At 32.4% G+C, this 12965-nt stretch overlaps 2 protein-coding genes across 2 annotated transcripts; one reads left to right on the top strand and one right to left on the bottom strand.

The window, feature by feature from the left end:
- Positions 1-1626: 1626 nt before the first annotated feature.
- LOC123896185 (probable xyloglucan endotransglucosylase/hydrolase protein 28) lies at positions 1627-2262 on the bottom strand. The gene has a single exon (XM_045946606.1). The coding sequence runs from the start codon at positions 2260-2262 to the stop codon at positions 1627-1629; it is 636 nt and encodes a 211-aa protein (XP_045802562.1).
- A 6598-nt stretch (positions 2263-8860) lies between these two features.
- On the top strand, positions 8861-10295 carry LOC123898994 (ethylene-responsive transcription factor ERN1-like). The gene has a single exon (XM_045950050.1). It carries the CDS (start codon positions 8932-8934, stop codon positions 9841-9843), a length of 912 nt encoding a protein of 303 aa, XP_045806006.1. The 5' UTR covers positions 8861-8931; the 3' UTR covers positions 9844-10295.
- The last annotated feature ends 2670 nt before the right edge of the window (positions 10296-12965 follow it).

Here is a 12965-nt window from a genome sequence, read left to right on the forward strand (position 1 = left end):
CAGGTAAACCCTCAATATATATTAAAGCATAAAAAATCAATATAAATAAGTTAAGTATAAAACATAAAACATAAGAATAAGATACTGGATTGGAATTGTCTGTTTCAGATTTATACTTGCAATACACAATGTGAGTAATAATATAGTTTTATTAATGCCAAGCAGACCAATGTTTGAGAATATTGGTGTTGAGCTTACTTTCACAACAAGCAAACAAATGAGCCTCTCATTCTGCTTGAATTTGAGCAGAATAAAGTCATAAACTGCTAAATTCAGTTTAGACAGAAAAGCGGACTCATTTAAAATATCTCAAAAATAAGGAAATCAATCAAATTTGAAGAGAACAAAATTTCAGGAATACCACCAAAATAGATATTAACATCCTCTGAAGAATCTAAAGCTAAATCATAACTTTTTCATATTGCAGAAATTCTTGACTTAGCACACTGAAGGATACAACTTACTGCCAAAAATAATCATAACACGGAGCAGACTAATGAACCAGACAACATGTGATCATCGCTTTGTCACTTGAAATAGCTCAATTCTCAGATTACAATAGTATCAAACGCCATCTCAAAACTTCAAAGAAACGATCCAAACCCTGCCTGGATAGGATTACCTAACCTAGTACAATCAACATTTCACAACTGTACAGTAGTTTCACAGGTTGGAGGCCAAAAAATCCATCTTCCCAAGACATGAGAACTAGTGGCAAGTTGAGTTCCTTAAAACTAAGTAATATCTCTTATCTCTTATATAATAAGAAAGGTTATATATGAATAAAAAAAAATTGTCCTACAATCAATCAACCATTGTACCAAAAGTATAAAAGTGAGAATTACTTGAGAGTTGCTAAAAACTTACATCAAACAAAATATGCATGAATTCTTAAACATGATGCAGCAATGCGGCATAGTGAGAACCACTTTATATAAGCTAAACAACCCTAAATCAATTGCTTCAAAACTGTCCATGATAAATGCTCTTACATATCAATGCTACAACATGAAAAAATTCATACCTAATGTGGCAAACAAATACAAAAGAAGAAAGTCAATCCTCAAATTGAACAACACTAGGAAAAAAAAAAGTACTATACTACGGCGGCCGTTGGTGATAAAGGTGGTCCATCATTGATCAGTACTTGAAAATCACTCAAAACTTCTATGATGACCGATGACAGTCTTCTTAAATATAATTTTATGAGATAGTGACAAATAGTTTCAGCTTGCCAAAAACAAAACAAAATTAATATATGTCTTAAGACTCAACTTATATTCGTTTTCTCTAGCTTTTGTAAAACCTTTATCAATCAAACTAACCCCTCAGTTTAAGAACGAAGAGTATCGTGAACTTCTACTTCAGAAGGGCAGCGTCAAACTCTTTCAGTATTTCGAGCAATTTTCAAGCACTAATCTAAGGTGGACCACTTACCAGCTACCACCTAAAAACAGAAGAGCACAAGTGTATATTTGGTATCAGGATGAGTATGTCAGAATCACAGCAATCCACAATGATTTTGCAAAAGCTACCCCAAGTAGCTTCTGCAAAATCACATTGAATCACCGTGATTCTTGATGTATCCACCGTGATACCAAACATAGGCTTAGTGACATGAATACATCATTCGACAGCCGTATTCGAAGGTACATGAATATCCTTATAGAGACAAACATAAGGAGCATCAGTTCCATGATATTTCCCAGTCCATTTCCCATCAGCAATACAACTAGCATCCCAAACAGAAGCATACAAAAACATAGCCTTTTCAGGAAACCCATCATCACCCTCTTTCTTCTCTTCTTTCCTCACAACTTTCCCATCAATCAACCACTCAATAAACCCTAAACCCCATTTGATTCCATATTCATGAAACCCATCAGAAGCATCAAAACCAAGTTGATGAATCTCTTCTTTGTTTCCAATACCATTACAGTAATAGTTTGTTTGAATGATTGTGGTGTCATTGCCGAGAAACTCGAAATCGATTTCGTCTTGTGATTTATCACCTTCGAGGGAGGAAAGGTAGAGGTTGAAATTGAGACCGCTTGTGTTTCCTTTTGGGATTTGGATTTTGGCGGTGAAAGTTCCGTGGAGGTAACGGGTTGTTGATCGCCACCGTGCGCCGCCGCGGTGGTCGTAGGTTAGGGTTATGGTGTTGGAAATGGGACAGTGAGAACAAGCTTCTGGTGTGTAATCGATTGCGATTTGTTTCAATGGTTGGGTTTGTGAATGTTGGTGAATCGCTGGTTCCGCCATTGGAGAAAAGAATGGAAAATGGAATGAAAGGAAAGAAAAGACGTTAATCTGTTTTTTTTGCGTTGTTTTGTTGTTTTCAACTAACACTGTGTTTGGTTTCATGGAAACTAGAAAGAAATGTTGAGGATCATTCAATTTTCTATTGTTTGGTTTTCAAATAAGGGTATGCTAACTAGTGCCCCGGGGCACTAGTTAAGAAACTAAAAAGGGAAAGAAAAGAAAAAATTTGCATTGAAAAAACAAAAATTTAAACTTTTAAGATGTTGACTTCACAAGTTTCAAGATAATAATACTATATTTAGTTACCTTAACCAGTGTCCGGGGGCACCGGTTAGCATTTTCCTTCAAATAATAAGGATAGGAAAAACATGGTGGTGTACAGAAAAATAAGTTTCCCTCACATGATGGAAAGAAAAAGTTGGAGGAAGATGTTTTTTAATGAAGTTAAATGACAAAAAGATCAAAAAATTGTGAGAAAATCTTTGTTGAGACATGCATAAGTTTAAAACTTGTTAAAATGCATCAAAATCATGTTTAAGCCATTTGAGATAATTGATTTGAATCACCCTGATTGTGATTTGAATTATGGGTGGACTAGCATGATATTTTGAACCTTATTTATAATCATTCTAACTCGATCCACACAATGGAGGTGAGTAAACGAACTATAGTCCAATAGCTGAGAAGGACTCTTCTAAAGGGGTGAGGCATGCTCGGATAAGTCAGGGCAAAAATATCTCAAGAACAATTTATCAAACCGGAAAGAAAAAAAATTACGGGAATACATTAGTGGAGGGGTGAACAAGACTTCCGGAAAAGTTGAAATAAATGGTGAAAAAAGTGTGTAAAAAATGATATAGTAAAAAAAGAGTAAAATGAGAATATTGTACGATTTGTAGGAGTGGATGGTTAAATGTAGGAGTGGAAGAAAAAATTTACTAAAATTTTATACCAACAAACTAGGGATGCAACGTCCAAACAATTATTTGGCTCCAACGAATGAGAGAATTGTTATAAGGGAATTCTTTTCACGCCCTTGTGTTTCCTGCATGCCCCTGTGTTTTTATTTTTACTCATTCTTCTATTTAAATAAGTAAAATGAGAAAAATTGGAAAAAAAAAGTATATATTGTGCTTTATTTATCTAGCAAACTTCAGTTTGCTGCCTATCATGTGAATGAAGCTAACACAAGAATATTACCATCAAACATGAACTCTTCAATAACAACAACATAGCATATTGGAATGAAGAAGAATAACATAAGCATAAACATCAATATTAAACACAAATAACTGAAATAAGACTATGGAAGAGCTAAATCAACCACTTTATCAGCCTCGCCGCCTCGGGTTCAACTCTGCACAGCGCGGTCTCACCAAGGTCGTGTCTAATTCGATTGGTCCCCTCATATTGTGTTGAGAGAAAATAGAGAACATGATTCTCACACCATCGTCGTTTTAAATTTTATGTTAGTGAACCTAATGCGTCCGTTTGTTCCGACAAACAGCAATACGTAACACTGATAAATGCGAAGAAAACGGTGGATTTGACATGAATTTTGCGTTTTGGGATTTTGGATTTTGCTTTTTAGAAGTTTGACATTTTAGAAAATGATAGAATGAAAGGGAAGGTGTTGGGACGTGTTTCATATAGCGGTACCATTGATTATCAAAAAAAAAAAATATAGCGGTACCATTCGCTACATAAGTAGCGAGCACTTTCACAATGTTCGCTATTTAAATTTTTGGCCATTCACTGCTTAAGTAGTGAAAGTTAAGATTTACTTGGAAAAAAAAACGCAAGAGACAAATCTGATACATTAAAGTAATTATTTAAAGGACTACTTGCGCTTAATTTTGTAAATTTTGTAAAAGATATTAATAATTACTTTTGTTAAGAGTCTCACATCGATTGAGATAAAATTTTACAATATGTAAATCCACTTGAGTTGGTCTTGTGGTATTGACTTGGGACCTGAAGTGTGCTCCTCCTTAAAGTCTCATGTTCGATTCTCTCTTTTGTCAATTGGGTGAGTTAATAACTGAAATTTTTGTAATACTGATTTTATAAGAATTTTTTAATCAACTAATTTTATAAGAATGAGTTACTCTCACTAAAATCTTATTAACTCATTTTAGAACAAAAAATACAAATAATGAAATTTTCAAACCAACTCAACAGATTCTGAAAATGATGCTATGACATACAGAAGTTGCCAACTTAATTCTTGATGACTTGAGCTTAAGTATAGTTAGCTCTGAATTTAGAAATTAAGATGAAGTCAACTTCATACGGAGGAGAGTACAATTCTATTCTAGCATATGATAAGCACACACATTTGTTGTTGATATCATCGATGAACATTAATTTTGCTACCTTACACTTAAAATTGGACAAAACATTGGAGTTCTTGAATGAGTTAGCCTTTTGGGGAGCATGTGACACTAGCCATAAAACAAATAGCCCCATGCCCCATCAAAATTTTTAATTACTTTTTCAACTATTCCTAATTATACTTTTTTTTTTTACAACAAATTAGGCAAATTATACAATTGAATACACTTTTTTATATGCATTGTAAATGTCAATAAGTGAGTGGTTATGTTAGTTTCTATGTAATTTACAGTTTTTAGATAAAAGTCGATAAAAGTTATTAGGATTTGAGTTTTAGACCTTCTTTTAAACTCTATTTTGGACGGACTTAAAACTCAATTTTTGTTACTTTAAGACACAATTTTCTGGCGACTCAATATAAAGAGAATTCAAACAACCTTAAATCATCTCCGGTTCACAACGAAAAATCAAGTTTTTGTAATATATTTCAATGGCTACTTGATCTCAACATGGATGAACATCGTTCATATAAAAGTTTTCCCATCAATACCCAACAACTCATATTTGACACACATATATAAACATCTCCTCACAACTAACTAAGGAACTCTATATTTTATTCTCAAAACCTCTCGCTCATGCTCTTATACTGACTTGAGCTTTATAATATTTGCATGTATCTCTCGTTTTGACAAACATTGTTCAACTTATATATTCTCGGTCATCTTAGATCGATCAAATTTCTTTCGTAAAATTCATTGTATTTCTTAATTCGCTAACTGGAGACATATTAAGTATCTTAGTTAGTGATCTTGAATATTTTCTACCTAGTTGAAATTTAATTCATGCATGCATTATTAAAGTTTAATCTTGAGCAATAATTAACTTTGTTGTTTGTGTAGTTCTACTTGATTGGATTAAAGATAGTTTACTCAAAAAATATCACACACTTAACACGTCCAACAACTTTGCAAGAATTCTCCTTAATCAATATCATTATTGGTAAGTGGCAATAATTACACAAACTAAAACTTGCAAGGACATTCAAAATACATAATTATCCAAAACTTCACAATATTAGAGGACAAATCTCATACTCCCAAGTTGACAAGAACGAAATTAGTGGCATCTTAATTAACTTCATAAGGCCACATTTAGGTGATTAGTCATAATTCAAATGGACCACGTCTTGAACAATATGACAAAATAGCCATCTTAATTTCACCCGCTAAACTCAATTAGCAACAAATTAATAATCTTAAATTATGTGATATAAAAATAAGGTGAAAGCATTTAAGGGTAAATGGAAACAAAAGAAAGGACAAGGGTACAAAAAAGTGGAGCCCTTAAATCATTCCTATCAACAACTGCTAAATTCCAATACGTCACTAGAAGCTACTTATAAACTTTATCAATTGATATTCTAATTTATATTATGGTTATGATTTAACGTTACGAACCCGTTCTTTGTTTGTGCCCTTAATTTGTTTGCTTCTTAATGTATTAATTATTTGTTTTGTACTTGAAACATTCATCCTTGGTTACGGCTTAATTAGTTACTCCCAAGCTCTCTAGCTAATCAACATGGAAATTTATTTTCTGCTGCAGTTACAATTTTTTACTGTCTGTTCTAAATTAACGGATGAGATTGTTTAACTATATAAAATTAATAGTTTAAGTAATTTTTAGACTGTTTGATCTAAAATCAATGTCGGGAGATCTAAAATTGTATTATTCTGCAAATATAGGAAAGTATAGTCAATTAATATAACTATGTATATGTATAGACTTTGTTACGTACATTCAATTTCTTTGCACATTAATATGATCAGTAATTTCGTCTTTGCACAATATCAAAAAAAAAAAAAATCAGTAATTTTGTTTTTATTGAAGCCGTAGAAGATCTGTTAATATGATCAGTAACTTGGACAAGGGGAAGAGACAAATTGACTAATAGAATATTAACTTGAGTTTAATCTTGAAGGGCATGTAATTGGAAAGATTGAAGTTAACAAAAGTGAACATTTATTTTTCCATATAATAGCCCAATAATTAGAATTTTATACCTTTTAAAGTAAATAAATTGGTGCATTAGAGTTCAAACACACTGATTTCATGTATATTGCAAACAATGTGTAAATCAACTGAACTGTGTTCACAAGGATAAAATGAACTTTTCTTTGTGCAGAATCTTTTTTAATTAGCTAGTATGTAAATTGTCGCGTCTCCTAAATATTAGGATCATGTGATTTTAATCATTCATTTTTTGGGATATCATGTTATATAGGTACAAAGTTTCCACCGCAAATAGAAATGATTAATATCGCTCGAATAACCTGTGGGACACAAAAAATGGATTTTCTTCTCTTAACTGAATTTTTTCATACGGGAGCATTCAATAATCAAACGTTTAACCATTTGCTTAAGAAACCCAAGACCCTAACTTAGACCAATTCATTATTGACTTTTTTTTTTTTGGGTACAACTAATCATCCATTTTACTTGTTTGATTTTAGATTATAGTTTTTCCTCCTCTGGTAATACAAACTAGGATTAAATGTAAATTTGACCATTTTAAGATTTGTGGATTCCTCCATTTATTTCTTCTTTTTCTACAGCTAGTTATGTGTTATTTCTCAAAAATATCAAGTGTGAGTAGCAATTTCACTCTTAAGAAAAAAATAAACGTTGAACATCGTATAATTGAATCTATCAAATGCCTTAAGATTTTGAATTAAAACGTATCGTTCAACTCATTTATTTGTTTCTCTAAAGTCCATTGAAATTATTTCTAGACCTCTCACGAGTCACGAGTCACGAGTCCTAACCCAACCAAAGCACAAAAAAAATCTATATAGTTATGCAAATTTCAAATGTTAAAGTAAGCTAACTGAATATAGTTATGCAAAATTACAAATACAAAAATTAAAATGAAGTTAACTGAATATAGTTATGCAAAATTACAAATACAAAAATTACACGAAGGCAACAATATTACTTGAAGTTGGCGGATATATCTGTTTTTGGCGCAGATTGCAGGCATGCGTTGTAAATAATTACAAGTTTGGATGATTTAGTGGCTAGTACTGATTAACACGGTTCAATTTGGACTTTAGCAAATATAATTAATCTTATCTTACTAATCCTAAACAGGAAATTAAGTGTGTTGACTTTTTTATTCACTTATTAAAACAAACAACACGCCGTAAAATCACAAAAATTTAGTAGATTTTGATACCTGGTGAATTTTAGCCTAACATGGGATAAGTATAAATATTTACCAAATAGGGTGAGAGATCTAGTAACAATTATGTTACTGTAGTTCGTATATATGAAGTACGATAGAGACACTTACACTAGATATGACATTTTCAGTGAGACGTCGGCACCAATAAAATTTTGAGAATATAATATAATATTTATGTATCGTGTTGGAAACTGACACATGTTGAATACTAGAACGTGCATTTGATTAGAAGTGTCAATGCTACATAGAATTGTTCATTCTGTGATCAAGTTTGTTTATATAGTAAAGTCAAAATACGAATTGTTTGATCTAAATATTCAACTATAAAATCGGTGACTACTAACTACATGTTTCACATTGTTTTGTGACTCAATCAGGTGAATCGTCGAGGAAGACTATTTTTTGGATTCTCATTCGTCACAATTCAAACAGTTGCAGATTTTGCATGTTGGAATTGTTGGATAGGGATCGAACAACTTACATTTTGAATTGGCAATATAATCAATGGCGACTTAGTAGACGAACTCTCATCAGATGAATTTTGGAGAGAACAAAATTCTATATGAAGCACTCACATGAATATGACATGAACACCGACATGTGTGCGACACCGAATTGAAGCACGCCTAACCTGATGAATACCCGTGCTTCATTAAAAATAGATGCATGCAACTTACCCTTATAGACAAAAAGCCTATTTTTAGTATTTGAACACTTAACCTCTAAGTCACTACTCAATAGCCTTAAGTCCTTAACATTGTACTAAGTTGGTAGAACTTTCTACAAATTACCAACTTGGTAAAATTTTCACCAACCAAATAAACCCTCATCCTAGTTGCAGGGAGAGCAACTTGCAAGTACATATCAAACTAATAAAAAAAACTAGACACTTGAAGACATGCACAAATAAACAATTAATATATAAAGGTATATACCTACAAATCATTCCTCAAATCCAAAACTTTACACATATAAATACTCCTACATATCACCACCATTTAACAATCCAATAATATAAACCTCTCCACTTCCATAACAACACACAAATCCAAAAATCTTTTAGTTAATCAAACCAAAAAAAAATATATATGGCTGGAGCTGAAGCTACTAAATATGCTTCTGTTACAAACAACATAACCAAATCAAAAAAACCAAACATGAGAAGATTCATTGGTGTTAGACAAAGACCATCAGGTAGATGGGTGGCTGAGATCAAAGATTCATCTCAACATGTAAGATTATGGCTTGGAACCTATGATACACCAGAAGAAGCAGCTCGAGCTTATGATGAAGCGGCTCGAGCTTTACGCGGAGAGAATGCTCGAACCAACTTCTCCGTGGCAACATCAATAGACAATACTACACCATGTAGTGATGATCAAGGAATAATAACATCATCAATATCAAATGAAGGAAAAAATAACAGTTTAACTTTTGCTTCATTGAAAGCAAAATTAAGCAAGAATCTTCAAAGTATTATGGCAAGAACAAGTGATCATAGCAATAACAAATTTTCAAAGAGTAGAGTGAGTGATCATTTTACTTTTGCTAGCATATTCAACCGTAGGAACAATTATAATCAAATCTCTGCTTTAGATATGAAAAGCATTGAAAAAGTGGTGCAGCCTAGTATCATTGTTCCTTCTATTGAACCTTCTAGTGTTTCTGATTGTAGTTCTGAATGGTTTGGATCATTTCAGAATCATGGATTAGATTCTGATGGATCTGATATAGTTGAGAACAATAATGTTAATGTTAGTGTTGGTGATCAAGGTTTTTTGGATCAACTTATGGGGTGGATTGATGATGATACTTCTGATATTTGTGAAGGTTCAAGTAGTAAAAGGTTTAAGGTATCTTCATCTGTTCTTGTGCCACCAACTTTCTCTAGTTCTCCTTATGATTGTGGTTCACCTTATAGTGGTTATGCTTCTCCTTATAATAGTTGTGGTTCCCCTTGTAATGGTTATGCCTCGCCTTATTATGGTAGCAAGAAGTAAAATTTGAACGAACGTGTTCATGTTTGGATTAACGACAAGTCAGACAAAATCACGATGGATCATTGCAGTTCTGACAAAAACTGTACTTTGGAATTTCAAAAAATTACGGTGTCACTGTGCAATCCAAATATGTTGGCTTTTGATTGATGCCTTTCAAAAAATTGTTATGAGCATCTTTTGAAAAAAGTTAATTAAGAGCATAAGCTCTATGTTATATGATGAAGAGTTGAAGACTATGTTCTTATTATAGCTTGTTTATGTACATATAGAACAAAAACTTTTGGTTTTATATGACAAGTGTTTTAATTTAATCATGCCAAAGGGTATGAAATTAATGATATATATGAAAGTTTGTCTACAAAATGAACTCTCTTTCAACTTTTTTTTTTTTTAAAGTACTGTCTTAATTTGATGTAACAATTATAGAAGTCCAAGTTAATTTGAGTAAGTGCAGAGTAGTAGTACTAGCATATACGGTGTAGATGGATGTGCCAAGGTATATATATTTGTGTAATGTAATTAAATTAAGGGTCATGCTAAACAGTGCCCATGGGGCACTAATTAAGCATACTAAAAAAAAAACAAATAAAAAAGTTAATGATGAGAGAGAATAACTTTTTACATATTAAAGCATTGAATGCACAATTTACGAGATGCAATTTCCATATTTATATCCTTAACTAGTGTCCCGGGGTCACTGTTTAGCATTTTCCTTAAATTATCATCTTTGGAATGAAAATATATTGGTACGTACTAGTAATACTCTTTATAGTTAAAGAAAGAGCATCCCTTTGGTACCTATATATGTATTGTACAAATTGTGATTGTGTTTGACTGTTTGTAGCATCCCTTTGGTATAGTAACATGATAACAATATGCCAAGGAAGTTGAATATTGTGATTTTTTGGGTTTGGATTGAGTGTTGTTTCGAGTAGGAGCACCAAGATGGAAAGAAGCCAAGCAAGACTTATTGAGATAGCCTACAAATAGGTTTTGCTATAATTATTTTGTAACCGTCTCTAATTATTGTCTTATTTGTATAGTGTCAAAAAAAAAAAATCTGTCTAATTTGTAATTCAAGATTCATACAAAGCTATCTAGGGTTAACCTTAATGTCAAAATTTTGTTAAGATGCATGTTTTTCGAGTTAGAGTCCATAAATTTATGTGTTCTAAGTTTCATGTGGTTGAGTAGTTGTCTAATTTGTAATTTATATGAACATTCGAACTATATGTTCTTAAGTATTGGCATAGAGGTTAGATAAAAAAAAAAATGGTATCAATCCTCTGGTTTGTAGGGAAAGAAACCTCGGTAATTCAGAATTCTTTTGCCAAGTCTGGCCAAGAATTAATCCGCCAAGAATCAGACTCCGTGAAGTTAGACAATTATTCCCACATGTTTCTTCCTCTTGAAATGTTCCAACCTCAATTCCACAGCATTGTGTGAGTCATTACAATGTTGTCCATTGTAAAAAGAGTCTCCTTGATTTAATAAGTGTAAATATTGTTTATAAACGATCATTGACCTCGGTTGCTAAACAATGTGGAACCTTTTAAGGTTTGCTAGAAATAATTTCGTTTGAGACACCATCAATATGGGCACCTCTTGATTTTTAAATTGAAATTTCAGTTTATAAAATGAAGTTCATGATTTAAGTTTGTAAATTAAATTCAATCCACAATATGCACTAAATTATTTAGTATTGGAAAAATTGGACCTATTCACAATATTCAACCATATATTAATTTAAGTAATTCAACAAATATTACAGAGAATAAATTAAAATTGACTTCATAAGAATTTATCTTCTGATTGCGGTAATGGATGTCGGCAACCGTGAAGTATCCAACCACGATATCACAAACCATGAACGACCTGCGAAATATCAAACCGTGATACAATATTTGAGGCGTGCTGATCACATTGTCCTTAAGAATTTATCCGCCTCATGAGTGCAAATCCCCCAGGATTCAACATGTCCTTCCCGGGTATAAATCATATCCGAGGTGACAAAACTAGCAAGACACACACACATCAATTTTTTCTCTCCCTTTCACAACCAACATCACCTTAAATCTTCATCTTCTTCCCAAAACCACCACCTCCACTACTTCTCTCTAACTTTCTTCATCTCCCCACCTCATTAACCTTTCTAATCTCTCATGGTTTTGAACCATCTCCTCTTCCACAATGATCCATAGCCATGCATACTTTTCAAGATGCAAACCTATGAGTTTGAAGCTTATAGTGCAAATGTTTTATTTTGGTAGCAAGTTTGTATTTTTATCAACTTACCAAACTAAAGATCATCATGCATGAAGGAAAATCAAACTTGCAACTTCAAATAGAGAAAAAAGATTGATGTATCACCATGAACAATTTTGAAATACAATAAGCTTCATCATATCAAGCAACCATGATCACACGTGTAATGTGGAATACTAAATAGAAAGAAAAAAATTCATCTACCCAATAAAATTGCATGCAACATTTTAATTAGCATCTAACATTTTCTTTTCTACACCTAAATATCATACCCACCAATTAATAGCAAAAACAATACAGTGCATGCAAGGAAGACTTCATGTGCATCATAATGATTGCAATGAGGATTAAATTTTTACGAAGAGATGAAAACTATCGATGGCCCATTTTTTCTTACCATTTTTAACAATCACCTATGGATATTTAGAGGTTGACTTAGCGCACAAAAAATTATAAAGTTCTTTATAAGTAGCACATAAAAATTATGAATCTCTCTATCAATGCTTGGAGGTCGAAGTATCACGCAAAAATTCTAAACCTTCTTATAAATGGCGCGTAAAATTTATAAGCTTCTCTATCAATATTTTGATGTTGACCTAGGGCGAAAAAATTAATTTTTAAAAAAAAAACTCTCTATAAGTAGCACACATAAATTATATCCTCTCTATGAGTATAGCGTAAAAATTATGAATCTCTCTATCAATATTTGGAGGTTGAAGTATACACAAAAATTATAACTCTCTCTATACGTACTTAGAGGTTGATAATTTTTACTTAGAGATTTTAACTCTATAAGTGGCGCGCACAAATTATAAACCTCGCTATCGATATTTAGAGGTTGACTTGCCACGCAAAAA

The sequence above is a fragment of the Trifolium pratense genome, linkage group LG7 (assembly GCF_020283565.1).
Source record: "Trifolium pratense cultivar HEN17-A07 linkage group LG7, ARS_RC_1.1, whole genome shotgun sequence".
Taxonomy (NCBI): Eukaryota; Viridiplantae; Streptophyta; class Magnoliopsida; order Fabales; family Fabaceae; genus Trifolium; species Trifolium pratense.

Excerpts from the sequence above, each read along its gene's own strand:
- LOC123896185 (XM_045946606.1), bottom strand. The coding sequence starts at position 2,262 with ATGGCGGAACCAGCGATTCACCAACATTCACAAACCCAACCATTGAAA.
- LOC123898994 (XM_045950050.1), top strand. The coding sequence starts at position 8,932 with ATGGCTGGAGCTGAAGCTACTAAATATGCTTCTGTTACAAACAACATA.